Genomic DNA, 25,776 nt, shown 5'->3' with positions numbered 1-25,776 from the left:
ACATGACTAGACACCTGGTGGCAATGTCGGCCAATCAAATGGGCCCCAGGTCACCACCTTACAAAGCACAATTTCAGCAGAAGTCAATTTCTGAGCTGCACATTGAGCCCACGACATGGTGGGACTTATTTTGTATTTTTGGATTTCCCAGTACTAATGGGGCCGTCACACCTTCCTTCCTGTAAAAGAGCGGCCAAAGAGGAGTAAAAGATCTCAAGGTTTCTATTGCTATTTGCAACCCACAGAAAACAGCTAGGACCATACACAAATATTCATGCCGATGGTTTTAGAGATTCAAGGGAGGGATCATTTACAAATATAGGTTATAAACGGCACAAGTGCGCAACCAATTAGCCATTAGATTAGATCAGTCTTCTGTCAAACAAAAGGGTTGCTATGAGCAGCTGCAGTTAGGTTATTTAGCACCTATGTTTGTAAATCAGCCCCAGGGATGTTGTGATTAGCGCATTAATCCCCGTGATTTAGTTTCCATTGAAAAAGAGCAGCGCCAGTCGCCTCTGTAACTCTGTCAGAGAATGGCTCCCTATATTCGTGTCACTGTATGTAATTATAGGTAATTATGGAGTATGGGATTGTTATTACAAAAATATTACAACTGGCTCGTCAAACCCCAATGCACTGGCTCGCTCTGTCTTCCTTCTTCTTCATCTTTCCAGGGGTCACTGACCCTAGCAGCCAAAAAACTACTGTTCAGTGAACTTACAATTGTATCATTATGACTACTTTTTATTCCCTGTCTTTTCATTCATTCCTTCTCCTATTTATATTTAAATCTCTTATTTCAACCACTGACTGGTTGCAAAGATAAACAGGACCCTAGCAACCAGATAGCTGCTGAAATTCCAAACTGGAGAGCTGCTGAACAAAAATGTAAATAACCCCAAAACCTAAAAATAAATTAGAATATTAATGTCTATGTCATACTAAAACATAATTTAATGGAGGTTTGAACAACCTCTTTAATGATTATTGCTCAGACCTACAATTATAATCCAGAAATCTGCTAGGTTTCTATTGTCCAGATAAGTGGGCAAGAGACTGCCTTTTACTGTGTTTGTGAAGCAAAATAAACTTCACTTACACTATAAAAATAATATAAATCTTGTTTCCTTCAGTCTTGCTTTCAGAAGGAGCCAGCGCTACACATTAGAACTGCTTTCAGCTAACCTGTTGTTTCTCCTACTCCCATGTAACTGGAGGAGTCCCAAGCCGGACTTGGATTTCTTACTATTGAGTGCTATTCTGATACCTACTGGGAGCTGCTATCTTGCTCCCTTCCCATTGTTCTGCTGATTGGCTGCTGGGAGGGGGGGGGGGGGATATCACTCCAACTTGCAGCGCAGCAGTAAAGTGTGACTGAGTCTGAGCTTTCAGAAGGAGCCAGCGCTACACATTAGAACTGCTTTCAGCTAACCTATTGTTTCTCCTACTCCCATGTAACTGGAGGAGTCCCAAGCCGGACTTGGATTTCTTACTATTGAGTGCTGTTCTGATACCTACTGGGAGCTGCTATCTTGCTCCCTTCCCATTGTTATGCTGATTGGCTGCTGGGAGGGGGGGGGGATATCAATCACAACTTGCAGCACAGCAGTTTATCAGTTTATCAGAGCACAGGTTAGATGGCTGTGGCACCCTGGGAAATGAAGAATATGGCTAGTCCCATTTGAAATTTAAAAATTAAATATAAAAAAATCTGATATCAATACAGATATCAATGCAGGATTCTGCCGGAGAAGCTCTATTATTAGGGACCTGTCACCATAAGAAATAAATCTAAATTCTTTTCTATTGTGTTTGTCAAGAAAAATAAACTTCACTTACACTATATAAATAATATAAATGTTATTTCTTTCAGTCAAAATTACAGCTGAAATGACACAGTCCCAAGCCCAAGCTTTGTGCCCCCAAATCTTGTGTATGTGCCGGAATGGGGGACCTGACATGCCCTTGAAAAGGACTTTTATTATACAACTGATGTGTTTTGAAAAAAAAAACATGTTTTTCTATGACAGTTTTCAATTAAGGAAATAATCATCCCCATTTTTGAAGGGAAAGGCCCCTTTTAGGCGGCAGAAATGCAGCTCACAGTGTTGATACACAGAAGATTTTGATCCGACCCACGAGACCTTGTCCCCCAGGCCCCCCTGAGACCGTGGGGTCTGCTTCCTCTGTAGTTACACCACAGCCAGTCAGATGAGATAAAAGTCAAGTTTTGGCTTTTATTCCTGCATCTACAGCCAACAGTCGAAGTATTTCAATGTGTATAAAAAGATTCCTTTCCACCAGGCGTGCCGCATCCGATGGCAAATCTTCCATGGAGTTTTATCAGTCCCATTATATATTGACTATATCGGACTTGTAGGATGCCATCTGTCAATCCAACACTATCAATATACTACACAATCTCGTGAGGTTTAGCCCTAAGTTCAGCCATTCAGTTCCAAGAATATATAGGGCAGCGAATGAATCACCCCAAAACCCATCCTAATTGCACATTAAGGTGGGCATTGGGGTGGATTTGTTGTGTCCAAACCTTGCCCTTACTGGCTGGGCCATCCCTGCCACTCTTCCAAGACCCCTAGCACCACATTTTGGGAATTACTGGTCTAAGGGAAAATACACCCTCAATTCATATAAAATATATTTGCCCTTTGCAATGCTTCTGGCAACAGGACAAGTGTAAATTACTCAGCTCAAGCGATGATAGATAATTTATTGCAGAGGAAGTCAGAAAGCGGAGGCATACGGGTGCTATTCTGAGCAACAGGCCCGAACCTCTGCCCTTATCTCCTATCCAAATCTGTCCCCCTCCTTCCCTTACTCGGGTTTTCTAACTACGAGTTTGAAATGATCTTCTCCACCATATCTGCCCACTTTCCTACCTACCTCAGTGACAGTCGCCTACTGACATTTCCATAGCTCTTCAGTGTGAACCACATACACAGTCACTTTTGCCAAGCGGAGTAAGTAGAAGGTACTGGGACCCACAGCGCTTTGCAGGTAGGACTTGTGGGGGTCTGTAGTTTTGCATAGGGATGGGAGCCGCCATTCATACAGACTATAGATTTCAATACAGCAGTGCCATTTAGCAGTCAGTAGTAGCAGGTAGATCTATGGAACGTCGAACCCTATATATGTGGTTGTTTTTCCCAAGGAGACAGAAGATCCAGTCCTTTCCTATCCTTTGTTTTGGATCTCCTTCCTATTTTTCGCTCAGTGTCTTCCATACAATAGGGTAATGGGGAGGCGCAGATGTCAATGTTATTTTCTAGGAATAACGCAAATTCATTGTTTCATCCGTGACGTAGAACAGCAATAGAAATAAATATGTTAGAAAGAGCAAAGATATGATCTGTAGGAGCAGGACTGGATCATAATATCCTCCCAACGTCATTTGGACCCCCGGAGGATGCTCCATTATCCGTTCATATCCTGCCTGGGACTTGTCCATCATAGTCTAATGAATTTCCAGGCAGACGGGCTGAGAGGATGGAGAGACAGAGAAAAGCGGATTCAGGGGGCACGTTTAGTTGTCCCTAGGGGTTAGTAGGAGATGCTGCTGTATGTAAATGTATGAACTTGCCAATACAGCATGTGTTTCAAAGAAATGCTTTGAAATAAAGCAGTGTTCTCCTGGCCTTCTGTTGTAAGGCTATAGGGGCAGTACACCCCCTTGTTCAGCATGAGTGCTATGAATAGGACTTGGGCTGAACATAGGTTTTGCCAATTGCTTTTGTAAAAAAAAAACTTCAGGGATACTGAAGTTACTCCATGCTTGTTCCTTGCGAGGAAGAGAATTAGATTATATATAATCTAGTCCTCACAGGGACCAAACGGGTAGCTTCAGATTCCCTGAGTATCGCATGAAATTGCAGAAACCATAGCTTTTTCATGATAAAAAAAAATGGGCAAAAAGTACATGCAGCGAAGGTTTTCCTAAACCAATACTAACATACTGCGGTTTGAGACATGGCATAGGGTTAGCACCTGTTTTGAACCAGACACTCTGGTTTTTCTATGGCAGGGATCCCCAACCTTTCTTACTCGTGAGCCACAGCCAAATGTAAAAAGACTTGGACCATAAAAAGTTCACAGAGGTGCCAAATAAGCGCTGTGATTGGCTATTAGGTAGCCTCTATGCACACTATCAGCTTACAGGGGCTTTATTTGGTAGGAAATCTTGTTTTTATTCAACCAAAACTTGCCCCCAAGTCAGGAATTCAAAAATAACTCCCTGGTTTGGGGCACTGAGAGCAACACCCAAGGGGTTGGGGAGCAACATGTTGCCCCTGAGCCACTAGTTGGGGATCACCGTTCTATGGTCTGTCCATTCAAGGCTTTTCAGACATTTTCAGACATCTCAAAACTGGACAGAACTGTTCCTGACTGAAGCAAATCTCAGCCAATCAGGGGCCTACGTTTGTTCATTACATTGTGAAGCATTGCCCATCTATCCCTGCATTGTAAAGCAGGAAATGAGATAAAAGGTCAGACGGTGCATACAGGCGCTTGCAGCCCAGAGAGGCTGCCCTTTACTGGAACTCTTATTCATGGAAAATGCTGACTCCTTGGCACACACATCATTGTATTTGCCTACAGAAGGGGTGGAGACACTGCCATTTCCTTCGCTCTCGCAGAACATATAGTTATTTCCCTAGCAGCCTATGGCATGCAGCTGTCTCTATGCAGAGCCCAGCCAGAATCCTCAACCCCTCTTTGCCCCGGTCTTTTGTTTTTCTAGGCCAGAATTTATATTGGATAATTACAAAAACATATAACAAAGGGGGTCTCCTCCATACAAACGGTTTTTACTTTTGTATAATGAAAGAAAATGCAATATTAATATTTTTTGTGGATCCAAAGTTATTTGTAACTGCCATTAAAAGCAGCCTCTGCTTATATTCTCTCCGTTGTTGGTTCCGACTCCTGAAACATTGTAGTAGAGAAAATTTGGGTTGAATTACTTGCTGCAAGCCCTGCAAACAGAAAGGTACAAAGAAAGGCTTCCTTCCGTCGGAAATACATTGACAAATAACCTTGAATGCATATTGGAAAGTTGCTCAGTATTATATTTTCTTTCATTAGGAATAAACTGTTTTTGGGTAAAGATGCTTGTTGTCAAAATTAAAGCTCTATATTTAGGTTTATGTGTGTATTGGGTTGCCACTAGGCCGGTATTTTACCAGTTTATTCGGCTGAAGCTGGGGCTGGTCTTTGTAATAGCTTTAAAGGATAAGTAAGCCTTTATTTTTATATCCCCTGTAGGCACCTCTTTGAGGTCATCATAGTCAGAGAGAGAGAGAAGGAGGGCTCAGAAAACAAAATGGTCTTTGGCTGGGGCACAGGCAGGCCAAACCCTCACACACGGGGAACCTAATTCCTGGTACACACGTATCTTTATCTACTTCCTTCCTTCCTGCAGCATCCCTAGCCTGTTTTATAATGGAGACTTTTGCTATCCTTACACGAGGCATCACGTCAAACATCCAGTGCTTTCCAGGTAATAAGCGGATTATCCGACTCGCCATATGTTCCCAGATCAGGCAGTAATCCCTCGGAGTAGCTTTATCCATTGCCCCGGAAAGCAGATTCCAGCTGGTCAGCCTTGTTCTTTAGAAGTCACATGAGCAGTGGAGGTATGAAGGCTGTATTTAAAGATCTTTAAAGTAGATTTAAACCACAAAATACAATTTGGCCTAATAAAAGAAAATATAATTGTGAGCAACTTTCCTATACAGAGGCATTGAAAAATGTGCGGGGGTTTTTGACATAAGAAATGGGTAGAAATCAACTGATCCTATGTCACACACATGGACCGGACTGGCAATCTGTGGGTTCAGGCAAATGCCAGAGGGACTGCTGTAAGGTGCCATAGACAGTCACTATTTATTGGGCTGGGGGGGCTGTTTGGGCCTCTGGGTACTTGGAATGCCAGGACCCAGGCCCAGACTGGCAATCTGTGGGTTCAGGCAAATGCCAGAGGGGCTGCTGTAAGGTGCCATAGACAGTCACTATTTATTGGGCTGGGGGGCTGTTTGGGCCTCTGGGTACTTGGAATGCCAGGACCCAGGCCCAGACTGGCAATCTGTGGGTTCAGGCAAATGCCAGAGGGGCTGCTGTAAGATGCCACAGACAGTCACTATTTATTGGGCTGGGGGGGCTGTTTGGGCCTCTGGGTACTTGGAATGCCAGGACCCAGGCCCAGACTGGCAATCTGTGGGTTCAGGCAAATGCCAGAGGGGCTGCTGTAAGGTGCCATAGACAGTCACTATTTATTGGGCTGGGGGGGGGGGGCTGTTTGTGCCTCTGGGTACTTGGAATGCTAGGACCCAGGCCCAGACTGGCAATCTGTGGGTTCAGGCAAATGCCAGAGGGGCTGCTGTAAGGTGCCATAGACACTCACTATTTATTGGGCTGGGGGGGGCTGTTTGGGCCTCTGGGTACTTGGAATGCCAGGGCCCAGGCCCAGACTGGCAATCTGTGGGTTCAGGCAAATGCCAGAGGGGCTGCTGTAAGGTGCCATAGACAGTCACTATTTATTGGGCTGGGGGGGGGCTGTTTGTGCCTCTGGGTACTTGGAATGCCAGGACCCAGGCCCAGACTGGCAATCTGTGGGTTCAGGCAAATGCCAGAGGGGCTGCTGTAAGATGCCATAGACAGTCACTATTTATTGGGCTGGGGGGGCTGTTTCGGCCTTTGTATACTTGAAATACCAGGGACTATTTTGAATGCCAGTCATGACCTGGCTGGGACACTCCAAATTATCTGGCTTCTGCTACATTGTTTCATAAGTCAGAACCATCAAGGCGGAGAATACAAAGAAACAGTGTTGTAATGATACAGGACAGAGCCCCATCTGCCAAAAAGAATTTCTGGGCCCCCACTCCATTGCCCTCCCCTTTCGCACATCTTCAGCCACCCCCCACATTGCGCACCCATACTCCCGTTGCAGTGGACTGCAGGCCAGGGGGAGGTAACCATATAACAGACCCTGCGGCTGTCTGGGCTCCCTCATTGGCTGTAGGCTCTGCTGTACATTAGTTATGCCAGTGCCCAGATTTTAGACCATTTTTTTCTGGTCCCCTGAAAAAATGTAAAATGGGGGCTCTGCTTTAATTGATAATTGTAATATTATAACATAATCTTAGCTGTTAAACAGCCAGCTACCCGGATATGTAGAGGAAAGTGAAATAAAGCAATTTACAGCACGCAAGCTGGTGCAGGAATGAAAGGCACAAATAGAATTATTGATGAAAATATTAAATTATGGTTTCACTTTATGGGGGGGGGGTTAATGAAACAGGGGAAGCCAGAGAAATAAGCGATGGTGGCAAAGCAGCGGGGCATGTTCTAGTGAAACTATAGATGTATCAGTTTCTGGTCCATCTGCAGGTAATAGGATCTGAGCAGAGAGAAATCAATATAGAGGCAGACACCCGGCTCTCCTGGGAGAAAGCAGCCAAGGGCAAGCAATACACTGCAGCAAGGCAGCCGCACAAATCCCTGCAATAACCCCCCCCCCCCTTGTCATTCCCCAGCATTAAGCTAATCCTCTGCTAATGCCACCCATGGACCTAAAGCCATTGCTCTGGGTGACACTGCAGTGAAGGTGCTAGCAGAGAAAGGGTTAACAAGCAGCAGTCTGGGGGGGGGGGGGCGGCAACTTGCACAAAGAATCCCTGTTAAGCAGGGCACACAGGAGGTCTGTGTACACTATTTATGGCTACAACTTTTCCACTGATTCAAAGTTTGTACCATGGTAGGGGCCAGTGTGGCAAGATGGCACAAATAGCACAAAACTGTGACAGTAACACTTTATATCTGTGTTGGTGATTGGTGGATGAATGCTAGGTGTAACACTTCCCTCCATAAAGGGTATTATTATCTCACGGGGGGGGGGGGGGGGTAACTTTATTGGAATTTATACTTTATGGCACCTTTTCCACTAATTAAGCTTATACCGTAATAAATACATTTGGAAGGCTTATTCCTCCCCACAGGGTAGTTTTCTAATTCCTCTCTGAAACACCCCTCCTGGTGCTGTATGAGTCCTGACTTTGGGGGTTGTTGTTTTTCACAAGCTGAAAATAAGCTCAGCGCACTGGAGATGAAAAGGAATTTCCCTTTGGTCAGCTTTAGGTCACAGCAAAAGTTTCCTTTACACAAATACAAAGCGCACAGATTGTCACTGACATGTAGGGCAGGGGGACCTGGAAACAAGACTTTGGCTGTAAAGACTCATTTGTGCCCTGTACAATATCACATAATGCATCTGGGTGTAAATAATAGTGTAAATAATAGTGACAGCAATCCCATTAAGCACTTGTTTCTCCCAGGCCCAAAGTGTAGTAATGGCAGTGCCATGTTTATGGGCTCAGTCCCCCCTAGGCCCAAAGTGTACTAATGGCAGTGCCATGTTTATGGGCTCGGTCCCCCCTAGGCCCAAAGTTTACTAATGGCAGTGCCATGTTTATGGGCTCAGTCCCCCCTAAGCCCAAAGTGTACTAATGGCAGTGCCATGTTTATGGGCTCAGTCCCCCCTAGGCCCAAAGTTTACTAATGGCAGTGCCATGTTTATGGGCTCAGTCCCCCCTAGGCCCAAAGTGTACTAATGGCAGTGCCATGTTTATGGGCTCGGTCCCCCCTAGGCCCAAAGTGTACTAATGGCAGTGCCATGTTTATGGGCTCGTTCCCCCCTAGGCCCAAAGTGTACTAATGGCAGTGCCATGTTTATGGGCTCGGTCCCCCCTAGGCCCAAAGTGTACTAATGGCAGTGCCATGTTTATGGGCTCGGTCCCCCCTAGGCCCAAAGTGTACTAATGGCAGTGCCATGTTTATGGGCTCGGTCCCCCCAGGCCCAAAGTGTACTAATGGCAGTGCCATGTTTATGGGCTCGGTCCCCCCTAGGCCCAAAGTGTACTAATGGCAGTGCCATGTTTATGGGCTCAGTCCCCCCTAGGCCCAAAGTGTACTAATGGCAGTGCCATGTTTATGGGCTTGGTCCCCCCTAGGCCCAAAGTGTACTAATGGCAGTGCCATGTTTATGGGCTCGGTCCCCCCTAGGCCCAAAGTGTACTAATGGCAGTGCCATGTTTATGGGCTCAGTCCCCCCTAGGCCCAAAGTGTACTAATGGCAGTGCCATGTTTATGGGCTCAGTCCCCCCTAGGCCCAAAGTGTACTAATGGCAGTGCCATGTTTATGGGCTCAGTCCCTCCTGCACTTACCATGGCAGGGCAGTTGCATAATTAATCAGAACAAGGAAAACAGTGTTTGGGATATAATATTAATCTTCCATTTGGTTTTCTGGAAAGCAGATCCCCATGTTACCACTGATGAATGGATTTTGTTTTCTAAACAGTAGGAAACCCAGAGTGTGTTGGCTAAACAAAACGATGTTACTAAATAACAGATCAGACACAATGCTGCATTGATTCACTAGTCTCTGCGGCCACGAGAGTCTGCAATGGTTGGGTTATGTACAAAGCACCATAGGGTTTGAGAGAAGGTGAGGGAAAATATAAATAAATGCTCTGTACTGTACCTGCCTCACCCATCACTAGCCCAGTGCATAATAAAAGATAAGTTAGACAGCAATGTTAGGGGGCTGATGTTGGAGACACCATTACTGCCCCCGCCCAGCAGAGAACACAGCACGCTACAGCAGCAAATACACACGCTTCCTCACAAACTGAATTGCCACGTGTGTGCCACAGATGTGCATCTTTTCCCCTTTCAAAAAACTTGAAACATACGGCGTACAGTAGCCAGTGGCACAACTCCTCTCAGCCCCCCCGGGTGATTGCATGCCCCCTCGCCAACCTTTCACTCACGCCCGCAACTCGGTGGGCACCGTGGTGGAATATGGAATCCATTCCACGAGTGGGCAACCACCTTGGTAGTTATGCCACTGAAAAAATATGAATTTTGGGACCATTTGTGTATATATATCAGTGGCGGCCAGATGATGACTGGAAAAAAGGCCCTGCGGCTTCCCTGCTTTCTCACAATCCATAAAATACACTATACACAATAAAAATGGATATCAGCACAAAATAGGCCCTGGCGTTGCAAGTACACAGAGCCTTTCCCCCCAGCCCAATAAATAGTGACTGTCTGTGGCATCTTACAGCAGCCCCTCTGGCATTTGCCTGAACCCACAGATTTCCAGTCTGGGCCTGGGTCCTGGCATTCCAAGTACCCAGAGGCCCAAACAGCCCCCCCCAGCCCAATAAATAGTGACGGTCTATGGCACCTTACAGCAGCCCCTCTGGCATTTGCCTGAACCCACAGATTGCCAGTCTGGGCCTGGGTCCTAGCATTCCAAGTACCCAGAGGCACAAACAGCCCCCCCAGCCCAATAAATAGTGACTGTCTATGGCATCTTACAGCAGCCCCTCTGGCATTTGCCTGAACCCACAGATTGCCAGTCTGGGCCTGGGTCCTGGCATTCCAAGTACCCAGAGGCCCAAACAGCCCCCCCAGCCCAATAAATAGTAACTGTCTATGGCACCTTACAGCAGCCCCTCTGGCATTTGCCTGAACCCACAGATTGCCAGTCTGGGCCTGGGTCCTGGCATTCCAAGTACCCAGAGGCCCAAACAGCCCCCCCAGCCCCCCCAGCCCAATAAATAGTGACTGTCTATGGCACCTTACAGCAGCCCCTCTGGCATTTGCCTGAACCCACAGATTGCCAGTCTGGGCCTGGGTCCTGGCATTCCAAGTACCCAGAGGCCCAAACAGCCCCCCCAGCCCAATAAATAGTAACTGTCTATGGCACCTTACAGCAGCCCCTCTGGCATTTGCCTGAACCCACAGATTGCCAGTCTGGGCCTGGGTCCTGGCATTCCAAGTACCCAGAGGCCCAAACAGCCCCCCCAGCCCAATAAATAGTGACTGTCTATGGCACCTTACAGCAGCCCCTCTGGCATTTGCCAGAATTCACAATTGCCAGTCTGGGCCTGGTTACCATTAAGTGTAGGTGGTTGTGGGCATTTCTCCACCAATGGGCACAAGATTCAATGCTGAAATCCAAAGCTGAAAATGGTGCTGCATTTCCGAGCAATATGTGCTGGTCACTATACAGGGGCAGGCGCTTGGCAGAAATTCCCTTTGACTTTGAACTGTACAGCTCCCACAATTCCCCCGTACACTGGAGGATGCTGAGATTATCATGACAAATGTCGGAATGCATGCTTGGCTTACCAAGCAATAACTTGGCTGACATGGGAGTGCTCTTGATTCAATCATGAATAAATGCCATACGCCACCTGTAATGTTATCTCAATACATACGGCATCAGTGTACTTTCCCTTTAATGTAAGATGGCTGTGATATTATATATATATATTTTCAAATCACTGTTTACCACCTCTGCTGGGCGGCAAATCTTCTCTTGCATTGCTTTTCCCCCTCATCTTAGCAAAGCAATACAATTCATAGTACAGGTATGGGACCCATTATTCAGAATGCTCAGGACCTGGGGTTTTCCGGATAAGGGATCTTTCCATAATTTAGATCTCCATAACTTAAGTCAGCTAAAAATCATTTAAATATTGAATAAACCCAATAGGATTGTTTTGCCTACAATAAGGATTAATTATATCTGAATTGGCAAATGCACTCTCCGTGTACAGCGACATGATCTTGGAAGAAAAAAATACAGCAAAGCAGCAAAAAAATATAAAAAAAATGCCAAGAAGGAATGTTTTAATTGGCTACTCAGACAGCGAGAGAGCTAGTCCTCAGGGCCTGGACAATAATCACACAAAGTCCTCTGGGGTTATATCCGCTCAGCCAGGGCTGCAAGGGTTAATAGGGGGAGTGGAACGAGTACAATAAAATCCAGGATACACCTGGAAGCCACAAATAGACATGGGGGAAATAGAATACTATTCCCAGAACTGCCGCAGCCTCTCTGTGTACATGTTTGGGAGCAGGGACTCGGGGGCAATGAATAGAAGGATGAAACTACTGTACATTCAATCAATACACTTTTATGCACACATTAAATATTCTTGAAGTGTACAATACATCATAATCTGTAAAAGTATAAATGCACATATGCTGCAAAAACATCCAACCAGCGGCCCGGCTGGTATAATAGTATAACTCCCAGTACCTTCCAACAGCCAGCAAGGAACTGGCCTATGGAACGCACCAAAGGAAGCACAAGCATGGGCAACTGGAGATGCTGGGAGTTGTAGTTTCCAAACAATTAGATGTAGGCCCAGACTGGCAATCTGTGGGTTCAGGCAAATGCCAGAGGGGCTGCTGTAAGATGCCATAGACACTCACTATTTATTGGGCTGGGGGGGCTGTTTGGGCCTCTGGGTACTTGGAATGCCAGGACCCAGGCCCAGACTGGCAATCTGTGGGTTCAGGCAAATGCCAGAGGGGCTGCTGTAAGATGCCATAGACAGTCACTATTTATTGGGCTGTTTGGGCCTCTGGGTACTTGGAATGCCAGGACCCAGGCCCAGACTGGCAATCTGTGGGTTCAGGCAAATGCCAGAGGGGCTGCTGTAAGATGCCATAGACAGTCACTATTTATTGGGCTGGGGGGGCTGTTTGGGCCTCTGGGTACTTGGAATGCCAGGACCCAGGCCCAGACTGGCAATCTGTGGGTTCAGGCAAATGCCAGAGGGGCTGCTGTAAGATGCCATAGACAGTCACTATTTATTGGGCTGGGGGGGGGGCTGTTTGGGTCTCTGGGTACTTGGAATGCCAGGACCCAGGCCCAGACTGGCAATCTGTGGGTTCAGGCCAGTGCCAGAGGGGCTGCTGTAAGATGCCACAGTTTAATTACATAGTTAAGTTGATAAAATACTAAAGTTCGTCATGTTCAACCCTTCCAAGTGAGTGATGAACAGGTATAAAATAATGATGATAATAATAATAGGAGGTAAAAAAAAAAACAGTATAGCAAGAAGGGTCATTTTTGCTGCAGTTTTAGACTGCATTTACCAGCAATGAACTACCCTGAAAAAAAAAAATCACCCACAGAGGAAAGATTTAGTTGCAACCTGGAGCCATATATATATATCACTCATAGGAAGGCGTCTAACAGTAAAGAAGAGATCACTATAAGAGATGTATCGCTTTACAGGAAGCTCCAGAGTTCGAGGAACGCTACGTGCAGTTATAATGAATATTTCCTGTCTTTGTAACAACCAAATTTACGTTTCATGCATTTTAAATGAATTCCATTCAGTATTCTGTCTACATTGTCTCTACAATTAAAAGCTAGTTATCTTTTGATTTTAGCTTTGTTTTCTCAGCAATTAAGGGCCCTGAGGTCTTAGCAACACCCAATGCACAGCGGGAAACTAGAACAAAACTCCCTGGACCTCTTGCAGCCACTTCCCATTGTAACATGTGGAAAGCATGCCAAGTATGGCACACAGGGGGGCGGAGCAGGTTTATTATATTATACATATGGCAGGGCAGGAAGGGCCTTTTGACCAGAGAATGGTGGGAGCTTGTACTGTCCCACATTTTGACAATACTGGAATAAGGTAAATACCCTAGTTATTAGGGCCAGGCGTCTGAAATGGCACCTTATTGCCCTGCGGTACAGGGTGCGCCACAGGCAGAGAATGTTAGAAGGAAGCAATGACAGGTTCCAGCCTATTTCATATTATACCTGTGTCAGGAAAGGGTTAAAACAATTCTGTCACCTGACCTGCTCTTACTCTTAATAAGCCAAATACATATTGTAGGATTATCAAAAAAATGTACCCAACCCCAAAAATGAATTCCTTAGGGCACCTTGGCCGGCACTTAGAGTGACATGAAGCAAACAAACTGTGCCAGGCTCATTCTGTAAATATCATCCTTATATCTGCATAGCAGCTACATCATCCCCAGATAGAATATACGCCGGGTCACCCCACCCCATAACCTTGTAGAACAGCAGCTAAATCTGGCAGCTGGTGGCCCAATACAACACCTTAGTGCCAACTCACTCCCTGCCACTGTCTGTCTGTGGGATTCTGGGAATTGTAGTTCAGCATTGCCTGGCCATAACGCTGCTCTAAATTACTGTTGTGTACATACAACTTAGGGATGCACCGAACCCCCGAACAAACCCCGATGGATTCGGCCAAATACTGAACCGAATCCAAAGCATATGCTAATTAGGATCAGGAAGGGTTAAAAAGTGCCACACGCACAGCAAAAAATTTGCTGAATCGAACCTTGCCCAAAACGGCCAAATCCTGGCTGAATACCGAACCGAATACTGGATTCGTGCATCCCTAATAAGATTTCAAGTTTTTTCCCCCCCTAACAATGTGCCCGAGTGTGTTTTCTTCAATGGGGGGGTTGAAGGAGTATTTTGTACAATTTGATACTATATTTTGGGCATGGAAATGACACAGCGGGCAAAATGCCTGAAACCACTTAATGAGCCCTGAGCTTAAACTGTACTAAACCCAACTGTAACTTGCACCCTGCTGGGAAACCTCTTGGAGCCAACGATGGAGGGGTTAAAAAAAGCCCAGAAACACAGTGTTGTATTGCACAGCAGTGATCCTCAGACTGTAGGTGACCCTGTGCGGTGCAGCTGGATCCAGCGAGGGCTCTGCAGAGCCAGTGCCGCACTGACGATACTGTGGGTGGATGAGGGGGAAAAGCAGGCACTCAGTCCTTCAGTGACACCACGGCTGTCATCCAGAATCTGCTCCCCACACAGAACTATCATTGTGCAATCTATTGGCCACTCTGGCCAACCCACTTATCTGGCCTAGAGCTAGCAATGAGGATGGGTGACTCAGCACCCCCCAGGCGACATGCCAACGGGGGGAACCCTGCCTGCAGTGTATGTCACCAGCGACACTTTAGCACGTGGCTACAGACTAGTGAGTCCTACCCAGCTAGCCAGAAGGTAACCCATACAAGCCCAGCGTGGCTACAGACTAGTGAGTCCTACCCAGCTAGCCAGAAGGTAACCCATACAAGCCCAGCGTGGCTACAGACTAGTGAGTCCTACCCAGCTAGCCAGAAGGTAACCCATACAAGCCCAGCGTGGCTACAGACTAGTGAGTCCTACCCAACTAGCCAGAAGGTAACCCATACAAGCCCAGCGCGACTACAGACTAGTGAGTCCTACCCAGCTAGCCAGAAGGTAACCCATACAAGCCCAGCGTGGCTACAGACTAGTGAGTGCTACCCAGCTAGCCAGAAGGTAACCCATACAAGCCCAGCGTGGCTACAGACTAGTGAGTCCTACCCAACTAGCCAGAAGGTAACCCATACAAGCCCAGCGTGACTACAGACTAGTGAGTCCTACCCAGCTAGCCAGAAGGTAACCCATACAAGCCCAGCGTGGCTACAGACTAGTGAGTCCTACCCAACTAGCCAGAAGGTAACCCATACAAGCCCAGCGTGACTACAGACTAGTGAGTCCTACCCAGCTAGCCAGAAGGTAACCCATACAAGCCCAGCGTGGCTACAGACTAGTGAGTGCTACCCAGCTAGCCAGAAGGTAACCCATACAAGCCCAGCGTGGCTACAGACTAGTGAGTGCTACCCAGCTAGCCAGAAGGTAACCCATACAAGCCCAGCGTGGCTACAGGTGCACACCAGACAGACAGTAAGTGTGTTGGGCTGGAATAAATAGCAATAAACACAGAAATAAACCAGAAAGTTCACAGCTCAGGGATGTGGTTACATTGATTTAGGATGATAAAAAATCTAATATAAAATTTATCTCGGTTTTACAAATTTTGGCAACATTTGTATCTATATTTGCTTTCCCTAGCTGGTGTAGATAAGCACCCTCTATATTATAGCTATGGCATTGGCACAGCGAGTAGCCTCCATCTAGACATAGAGCCAGCACAATTTATATTAAAGGGGGGGGGGGTCCCCCAACTTCTCCATAATACATTAATGTTGTCATTGTATATTACATTTTGCAGTCTGATCTATTCTCGGCACTGCTGCTCCTGGGTCTAAAAAGACATAACAGAAGTCAGCTCTCATCCAGCCAAGACCTTCCCACAATGCCTTGCAAGTCCTGCGTGTAACATGTGAGGAATCATGGAAGACATTGTAGAGACTGGAGTCTTGGCTGCAAGAGAACGGACATTTGCTACATTGCTTTGACAGTCAGGCCACGCCAAAAAGATGGTGGCAAGGAGCTCAGAAAGAAATTAGCAAACGGCACTATAGGATATTGTATTTATTGTTTCTAAGGCGAAAGCAAAACTTCCTTTGTATGGGTTTCAGGAAGCGGCTTGTGACCCCCAGTTGTAGGATCACTGTAGAACCAATCAGGAGATGGCTCCAAGACTGCAAACGCTGGCAGCACAACCGCAACTGGGAAGCAGCACAAAATGCTCAATGTCCAGCATGGGGTTTGTGTTAGTTCAGCTGTACATACTACAAATGGTCATGTTACCGAGGTCAGGGTGCAATTGGGCTTTGTGTGTATACTGTGCTCTAGTTACACACAGACAGACACACAGACAGACACACACACGCTCTGCAGGAAATGCTTCATGGGTAAAAAGAAACAACAATATACAACTGGGCTACATGGATGTGGTTATTTTTTCCTAGTGATAGAACTCTCATTAAGGGAGCATGCTCGTGGCAGATGGTGGGAACTGTACTCTCGGCTAGGGTATAAGGGCTGCCCAAAACTAGCTTGGGTTTTATTTAAGGGATTATGTACCCCCTACTGCAAATGATAAGGATATTAGCAGTCACTGAGGGGTTCTGTGCCCATATAAAAGCACAAGGCTGCAGGCTGAGTTATAAAGGGAACTCTGAGTATCACTCATGTATTATAAGGGATAATGTACCCCCTACTGTAAATGATAAGGATATTAGAAGTCACTGAGGGGTTCTGTGCCCATATAAAGGCACAAGGCTGCAGGCTGAGTTATACAGGGAACTCTGAGTATCACTCATGTATTATAAGGGATAATGTACCCCCTACTGTAAATGATAAGGATATTAGAAGTCACTGAGGGGTTCTGTGACTATATAAAGGCACAAGGCTGCAGACCGAGTCCAAGGCGGCTTTCTGGCATTATATTATGGAGTAGGATTGTACATTACTGGTATTTGGGTAGACAATTGATGGTGCCCATGATTGTGCGCACATACATACGGCTGGACTTTGGAGGTTGGACAGTAGAGAGGAAGGCTCAAACTGCAGATATTCTCTGTATTTAAAGCTCTTATGTGTTATATACTCATACTATCTTCCAGTGCAATGAGCCCCATAGAGCTTGCAATCTTTTATTTTTTTATTTTGGTGCCACTGTGGTATCATTTGCGACACACCATCCTGTGATCCCATCGGCACGTGCTGCGCTCCCTCATGGCAGACATGTATCATGTGTTGCTTAAAAAAATGGCGCCCAGTCCAAAAAGCCCTACAAAGCAAAAGCTCTTTTAAAAGCAAAAAACATCGCTCTTTCTGAACATAACACAAACTTTTCCAAGCGGTCATTGTGCGTTCAATTTAACGGTGCCGCTAGCGCTTTAATGCAAAGAATGGGGAACGTATTTACACTGATATTTACCTACTTTAGAGCCTTTGTCCCATTAGTGCTGGGGCAGTAATACCTTGTATTAAAGCTACACATATACACATTGTGCGTTACATAGACTCTGTTAAATGCTTAAAGCTAAACTTCAGAATGTCCTACTATTAGCAACTTTTCAGTTGGTCTTTCCTTTTTTATTTTAATTAAAAATAGTATTTTACTTTTTGAATTATATTTACCTTCGACCAGCTTGAAATTTAGAATACTATGTGGTTGTCGCTGGAGGGACGGGTCACTGACCCCCGGCAGCCAAGAAACTATTGATCTGTTAGGGTGAAGACACACGGAGCTACTAGTAGCAGCTACTGGTCGTGGCTACTAAAATAGACAATGCTGATCATTTACTGATAATTGTGTCTGCGTGTGTTTTAGCAGAGGCAATTCTCAGTATTGTCTATGGCAGGGGATTTTCTGGAGTTTAGTAGCCGTGACAAGTAGCTGCTACTAGTAGCCCAGTGTGTATTCACCCTAAGGGCAGTGACACACGGGGCGATTAGTCGCGACAAATCTCCCTGCAATGCCATCCCACCAGCTAGAATGTAACTTTCCGGTGGGATGGCATACGCAGCGGCACGATTTGCTGAAGTTGCATTGAGAGGAAACTTCGGCGACTTCTGCAAATCGCAGTGCCGCGTATGCCATCCCACCAGCGATTTACATTCTAGCCGGTGGGATGGCATTGCGGGGAGATTAGTCGCCCGCTATAACGGAGATTTGTCACGGCACTACTAATCTCCCCGTGTGTCATGGCCCTAAGGCTACAATTGTTATTGCTATGATTACTTTGTATTATTTATCTTTCTAATTGGGCCCTTTCCTATGAGTCGTCTGGTCTCTTATTGAAACCACTACCTGGTTGCTAGGGCCAGTTGAAACCTAGCAACAAGATAGCTGATGAAATTGGAAACTGACTAGATCATACAAAAGTTAGTTTAAAGGTCAAATATCCCTTAAACACACACGTCACACAGGGACATTGCTCACGGCCTAAGGTGGTCCTTTTTAACCGCACTTGCGTTTAATTTAAAGCTATTCATCTATATATATTAGTTGCAGAGGGGCTCATCTCTATTCCAAGCAACAGTAGTCTTTGCCAAGATCGGTAACAATGGAGCCAACTTAATTCTGGCTAGCAGGAAGGCCTGCCATTTCCCAGCATTCCCAGCCTCTCTCATACTATATCACTGTGACCAGACATAAATATATCTAAACATTTCCCTTTATGTAATTAATTATCAAATGAGAAGTGATGGGATATATACAGTGTGATAATACCTGCCCGCTACAGAGCTAGATAGAATACGGACGTATGTAAAGCAATGTAACCTGAGATCTCTGTATACATACATGTGTAACTATGTACACAGACACATACAATATATGAACAAACAGACAGCACAAATATGGGACCATCACATGCAATCACATTGCAATGCTGCCAGCCTAATACAGAGTGGCTAAACCCTCCTGCTGAACTACAACTCCCAGCATCCCTTGCCAGTTTTTAGTTCAGCAGCAGCTGCAGGAATAAAGGTTCGACTGGGAATAAAGTAGCCTGTCCTGTTTCAGTCAGTAAGCTGTGCGTTGGCAATTGTACAGTCCTGCGGAATATATTGGTGCTTTATAAAGACAGTTATTAGTACAGGTATGGGATCCGTTATCCCGAAACCCGATATCCAGAAAGCTCCGAAATACGGAAAGCCCGTCTCTCATAGACTCTATTTTAATTAAATAATTCTGATTTTTAAAATTGATTTCCTTTTTCTCTGTAATAATAAAACAGTGCTTTCTATTTGATACCAACTAAGATATAATTACCCCTTATTGGGGGCAGAACAGCCCTATTGGGTTTATTTAATGGTTAAATGATTCCCTTTTCTCTGTAATAATAAAACAGTACCTGTACTTGATCCCAACTAAGATATAATTACCCCTTATTGGGACAGAACAGCCCTATTGGGTTTATTTAATGGTTAAATGATTCCCTTTTCTCTGTAATAATAAAACAGTACCTGTACTTGATCCCAACTAAGATATAATTACCCCTTATTGGGGGCAGAACAGCCCTATTGGGTTTATTTAATGGTTAAATGATTCCCTTTTCTCTGTAATAATAAAACAGTACCTGTACTTGATCCCAACTAAGATATAATTAATCCCTACTGGATGCAAAATAGCCCTATTGGGTTTAATTAAGGTATGAAGATCCAAATTACGGAACCCTTATCCGGAATACCCTTGGCCCTGAGCATTCTGGATAACGGGTCCTATACCTGTAATAATAGTAATAGTGAGTCCAGGGATAGAGGAAAGTTATAAGGCAAACGGTGCTGAGGGTTATTCAAACGCTGTGTATTGAGGGGGATATTTAGCAGCATGTGTAACAGTTTCCATACACAGAAACGATGGCCAGTAGAGCCCAAACCTTACCTGCCCCTTCCACTTTATCCGCCACTCTGCTCCATGTCACCTGCCTGGTCTCCAGCTTCACCTGGAAAGTCCTCCTCTCCGGCTTCTGGGACTTCTTGGAGTAGAAGAGGGTCATGACGGTGCCCACCTCCAAACTCCGGCACAGATGGGTGAGCTCGGCTTCACTTTGCCCACATGGAGCGAACCCATTGAGAAGCGGCAGGGATTCCATGCTGCCCCCTGAGGTCCCTCCAGCAAGTCAGGGAAGAAGAAGAATCAGAGGCCGGGTTCCTCCGAGCAGGTCAGGGCTCCCCCGGCCATGGGAGGACAATGCAAAGCAGCAAGTGGCTGTGGAATCAAACCCGAGACTGGTGTGAGGAGTGGGCTAGCAAACACATTTCCACCCCCTCTATTGTTATAAACTGAGAGCTGAGATCTGCCTCCCTCCTCCTCCTCCTCCTCCTCCTCCTCCTCCTTCTCTTCTTCTTCCCCCCTCCTGGGCAGGCAGAGATCACAGTGAAACAATCTGCACTCACACACTCACTCAGGAAGTCTGCCTCCTCATATTCTCCTGCTGCAGATCTCTTGCAGATATCCAGCCTTATGCACCTACCAAAGCCTCACTCGGGGGGGGGGGGGGGGCTCCCATCATGCAGCAGGGGAGGGAGTCAGTGCCCTATCAGTTACCAATCAATACAAACCCACCCAATGGATCCTTGCAGTATCCTGCTTAACATGAATCCATAGAGATTCCAGTGGGATTAAAAGCAGAAAGGAACTGCAGCCAGTCTACCCCCACCCCTCTTTCCTGGGACTGCCTCTTAAAGGCATAATACACTTTTTTTTTTTTTACGTTTCCCCTCTGGGTAGGCTAGCCATGGCCCTGTTACAGCTGGCCTGGGGGCCCCTCTGCTGGAAGGAGGAGTGGGGTGCTGATAGGGAATAGGCTGTGCTCTCTCTTAGCGTTCTTAGTAACAGGGGTCTTGCCACAGCTCCCCCTAGAGGTGAGAGGAGAGAATGGCAGTGCCTTCCAAATGAAAGCTGTGGTTCCTTACTATCACGACTTTAGATGATCACAATGGGCAGTATTGAGTATTTTAATAGAGCAATCATTTTTTGGCTGCCGGGGTCAGTGACCCCCCCTCCTTTTAAAAGCAGGAAAGAGTTAGAAGGAGAAGGCAAATAATGAAAGAACTATAACACAACTATATTGTGCCTTTATGTTACCCAACCACTTAGATTGTAAGCTCTACGGGGCAGGGACCTCCTTCCTACTGTGTCTTATACCACATGGCACGTATTCCCTGTGCATTTATATATATTTATTGTATTTATTTATTGTATCACTTGTCCTCCCTGTGTGTAATTGTGTATATTGTACGATTGTACAGCGCTGCGTACCCTTGTGGCGCTTTATAAATAAAGTTATACATACATACATACATAAAACAGAAATAATTAAGACCAATTGAAAAGTTGCTTAGAACTGGCCATTTTACAACATAATAAAAGTTAACTCAAAGGTAGACCACCCCTTTAACGAATTTTGGTTTGGAAGCCGGAGTTCGCATTTGATAACATAGGTAAGGAAAGAAACGTATCAGGCATACAGGGGGGTTCAGAGGTTTCAGCACAGCCCTGCTCAGTGCGTATCCTAATACAAAACTTGGGTCTTTGTCCATATGCTGAATCTCCATAAAAAAAAATAGCCATAAAAGTCTATATACACATAATGCTCCATGATTGAGCTTATATCCAGACAGGGCAAATTTGCCGGCGTCTCCAATGTACACTGTGTGGGCTGTGTGTGGCCACAAGGCTGCATTTATACGTATTCCCACAAGAGGTATTTTTAGTGGTTGGTCTAGAGTTGGTCGAAAAGATCACCCCCTCCTTTTTTTTTTTTCTTTAACAAATAAAAGTTCTTATGAAATATGCACCCTACCGGGCTGGAAAGCTGGGTCTGAATGTTCGTCATATTAATTTCAGATCTTGCACATCTTTTTGTGTCATTTTTTTGTTTTTTCTTTTTTTTATGTCCGATCCTGATTTTGGGGAGATTAGTCACCCGCTGTAGCTGAGAGCGACTGATGTCCCCTTGTACTACCGCCCTTAGGAATGCCTGCCTAGGGCAATTAAGATTACTAGGCAATTAGGATCACCATAGGCTGTTTCCAAACACCAGTTACACCTTTTTATTCCGATGACAGTATCCTTTTAAGAAAACCAATAAACCAATAAAGATGAACCCTACCGATAACTAATAGTGACTTGTGGTTGTGCGATTAATATCTGCAAGGAAAGGTTTTTAGATATGTAATGTCGACTGAAGTGTTGCAAACGGGCCATTTAACCACTGAAGAACTCTCAGGAACAACAAGCAAAGTTTAAAGGGTATCCCAAGCTCAAAATTTTCATAAAAATACAAAAATAGTCCATGTTTTGAGTAATATTTGAATAACATTCCTGTATTTGAAGGCAAACTCGGATCCAAAGCAGTATGGGGGCATCTTGGAGGCACCTGTCAAGCCCCTGGCCCTGCCTTGGTTTTGCCCCATCCCGCTCCTTGCCCTGCCCCCCCCACACTTCTGTTTTGGACAATATTGGTGAGGATTTCTATGCATTTCAATGTGTGCAATTTAAATTTTGGGGGAAATGAATGACAGCTGGTGACCTGTTACTGCAGGAGACTCCCAACAAATACTGGGGGTGACCAACAACAGCGGAGGTCCAAATACTCTTACCTGCCTGCAGCTGGTTGGCAAGTCGGGGGTAATTAGGGAACAGTAAAGTGAGCGTTGCCCTATCGACTGCCCTTGGCAACGCTTTTCCCTATTAGATAACTGCAGATGGTGACTCCATGGTACAACCTAGCCTACAGCATAAATCTTGTCACTGGACATATGCTGGGTGTTGTAGTTCAACAACAGCTAAAGGGCCAAAGGGAAAACCATCCTACTTTATTTTAAATCAATTTCATTCTTGCCTGGGGCCCCATGACTATAATAGACAGCCCTGACTGTGGCCCAGTCTCCCTATTCAGCTTTCTATTCTAGCTCTGCATTAGGAAATGCCAGTGATTTCCCAGTGAGGGCTGGATCCCAAACCGGGAGAGACCATTGGCTTCCATAGAACGGTGCTTCAGAGAGAGGAAAAGACTCCTCTGTCTCCTTCCGCCTCATGTGGGAAGCTTGGGAAAGCTGCCAGACGTCACTGCTTATGTCACCGCCTTTTCCAATAGGCTAGCCACCCCCCCCCCTCGTTAACCCTCTGATTGCTGGAATTTTTATTTTATTTTAGAACTTTGGTATGGTGTATGGTTTCGACATGCTCTGAACATTGATACTTATTGACTGATATTATTATCAGGATGCATCTATGGATCTTTCCTTGAGCACCAAAGAGATTTTAAAGGGAATTTATTACCTTTATTATAACAATAAATGAGGTGGAAGAAAGCAGAGCACCTGGAGGAAAGCCGTACAGGCACAGGAAGCAGAAGGGAAATTGTCCGATCATCATTATCTTTGCCGTGGGCACTAGTGGGTTAATCCCCTGCCATGCAAAGGACAGGAAATGACACGCAGACAAAAATAAAGACCCTCCCATATTTTTCTTTTAGCAGGACCCACACCAAGGAATCCTCCCCCCCCCCCTTTCCCCACTCCAACCAACACAAGGCCCACTGCCTTGTTCCAGGCCATGAAAAGAAAATAACATTATGTTTGACCAGTTCATTTCCCTCTTCCTACACATGGGAGTGGGACCAGCAGGTCCGGACTGGGATTCAAAACAGACCCTGGCATTTCAAGTACCCAGAGGCCCAAACAGCCCCCCCACCGGCCCAGTAAATAGTGACTGTCTATGGCATCTTACAGCAGCCCCTCTGGCATTTGCCTGAACCCACAGATTGCCAGTCTGGGCCTGGGTCCTGGCATTCCAAGTACCCAGAGGCCCAAACAGCCCCCCCAGCCCAATAAATAGTGAGTGTCTATGGCATCTTACAGCAGCCCCTCTGGCATTTGCCTGAACCCACAGATTGCCAGTCTGGGCCTGGGTCCTGGCATTCCAAGTACCCAGAGGCACAAACAGCCCCCCCAGCCCAATAAATAGTGACTGTCTATGGCATCTTACAGCAGCCCCTCTGGCATTTGCCTGAACCCACAGATTGCCAGTCTGGGCCTGGGTCCTGGCATTCCAAGTACCCAGAGGCCCAAACAGCCCCCCCCAGCCCAATAAATAGTGACTGTCTATGGCATCTTACAGCAGCCCCTCTGGCATTTGCCTGAACCCACAGATTGCCAGTCTGGGCCTGGGTCCTGGCATTCCAAGTACCCAGAGGCCCAAACAGCCCCCCCCCCCCCCAGCCCAATAAATAGTGAGTGTCTATGGCATCTTACAGCAGCCCCTCTGGCATTTGCCTGAACCCACAGATTGCCAGTCTGGGCCTGGGTCCTGGCATTCCAAGTACCCAGAGGCCCAAACAGCCCCCCCAGCCCAATAAATAGTGACTGTCTATGGCATCTTACAGCAGCCCCTCTGGCATTTTCTAAAATCCACAGATTGCCAGGGAAAAGTGCCCATACCCTCCCTACCCAGAGAAGCATGCAAAGCTGGGACCAATTTCATGAGGAACAACAGCTGCCGGCAAGACATTTTGTCCAAAAGCTGCTTGGCTAGTGGAAAGGGTTGATTAAATAATGTCTAATAAATGTATCTGAAGATGACTCTGCTGTGAGATGTGCAAGATTCTGTTGTGCCGAAAGGCTGGTAAAGTTCTTGGTGCCCAAAACCCCCCAGAAACTTTAGCTACTTGATCTGTTTATGGTTCCTAAGCCCACCCTGAGGTAATAATTCCAAGATTAAGATGTTTTGGAGATTGTGGTTTGGTTTGACTTGATTATTCTCCAGGTAGACAAATACTGGGCTTATGGCTGAACATTTTGAGGTGTGCCAGAAGGAGAGCTAATACTCTGCTCCAGTCTATTACATTTCCAGGTGGTAGCCTCTAGCTTCTGTTTCCTAAACAAACCTGTCAGGCGTACTCTAAAATCCACGGCGCTGAACCCTACAGTGGGGTCTTTTACACCTCTCCAAATGTTCGACTTGCTAAGACTTCTTCTTACCAAGCTGATTTCAGGACTTCCAGCGGAGCTGCCTAGAATAATATGTTGATGCTTGGCTGTTTATCATCTTTATATGTCATCTTTGGTAGTAAAACAGATACTGTTTTGTATCTTGTGTCCTGTGGCAGAGATCCAGTTAAGGACTTAGCGAAAATCTGATATAAACTGGCTTCGAACAATAGGTTTTATTCAAAGGGAAGGAAGCAAAGGTTGTATTGGGACAGGTACATGAGCAAACAAGTGTCTCAACTTCAGCTTTCTTCTAGCCACCGGTTCAGGCCTATAGATTTAGCAGTGAGCCTAATAATGTGCCAGCTAACCCATCCAGTGAAGCCCTCAGTGTCGGACTGGGATGCCAAGGGGCCACCAGAAAACCTTAAACCATGTGTCCACTCTCCAAAATATTTTTCCTCAACCCCTTTATTTTCCTAGTCTCCTTTCTATCCATAATATCATCTATTCTTCCATCTATTTAGCCTCTTTGTTCCCATACAGAAATAGGGACTGACAATCAGGGGCGATTCTGGACATATCGCCGCCTGAGGTGGCTCCTGGATGCCGCCCCCCGCTCCCCAGCGCTTACCTTCTGAGCGCAGGAGCGGGGCCGGGGGCGGTGAGATCGCTAGTGCAGAGAGCACAATTGTGCTCTCTGCACTAG

At 46.0% G+C, this 25,776-nt stretch overlaps 1 protein-coding gene across 3 annotated transcripts in view; it reads right to left on the bottom strand.

Moving 5' to 3' along the window:
- The window catches only part of plcg1 (phospholipase C gamma 1), a 44,234-nt gene extending 23,430 nt beyond the window's left edge, over nt 1–20,804 (bottom strand). The window contains exons 1-2 of one of the 3 annotated variants that reach the window (XM_018097895.2): nt 20,698–20,804; nt 20,014–20,340 (exon numbers count right to left, since the gene is read on the bottom strand). In XM_018097895.2, coding sequence (XP_017953384.2) covers nt 20,014–20,224 — 211 coding nt within the window. In that variant the 5' untranslated portion in view covers nt 20,225–20,340; nt 20,698–20,804. Of the gene's footprint in view, nt 1–20,013; nt 20,341–20,528; nt 20,623–20,697 lie in introns of those variants that run through there. The other 2 variants (XM_018097896.2, XM_012952768.3) reach the window with 2 other exon arrangements.
- Between the last annotated feature and the right edge of the window lie 4,972 nt (nt 20,805–25,776).

This window comes from Xenopus tropicalis, chromosome 10 (genome assembly GCF_000004195.4).
Source record: "Xenopus tropicalis strain Nigerian chromosome 10, UCB_Xtro_10.0, whole genome shotgun sequence".
Taxonomy (NCBI): Eukaryota; Metazoa; Chordata; class Amphibia; order Anura; family Pipidae; genus Xenopus; species Xenopus tropicalis.
Note: the sequence above shows the minus strand (reverse complement) of the source record. Positions and strands in the feature narration are given on the sequence as shown.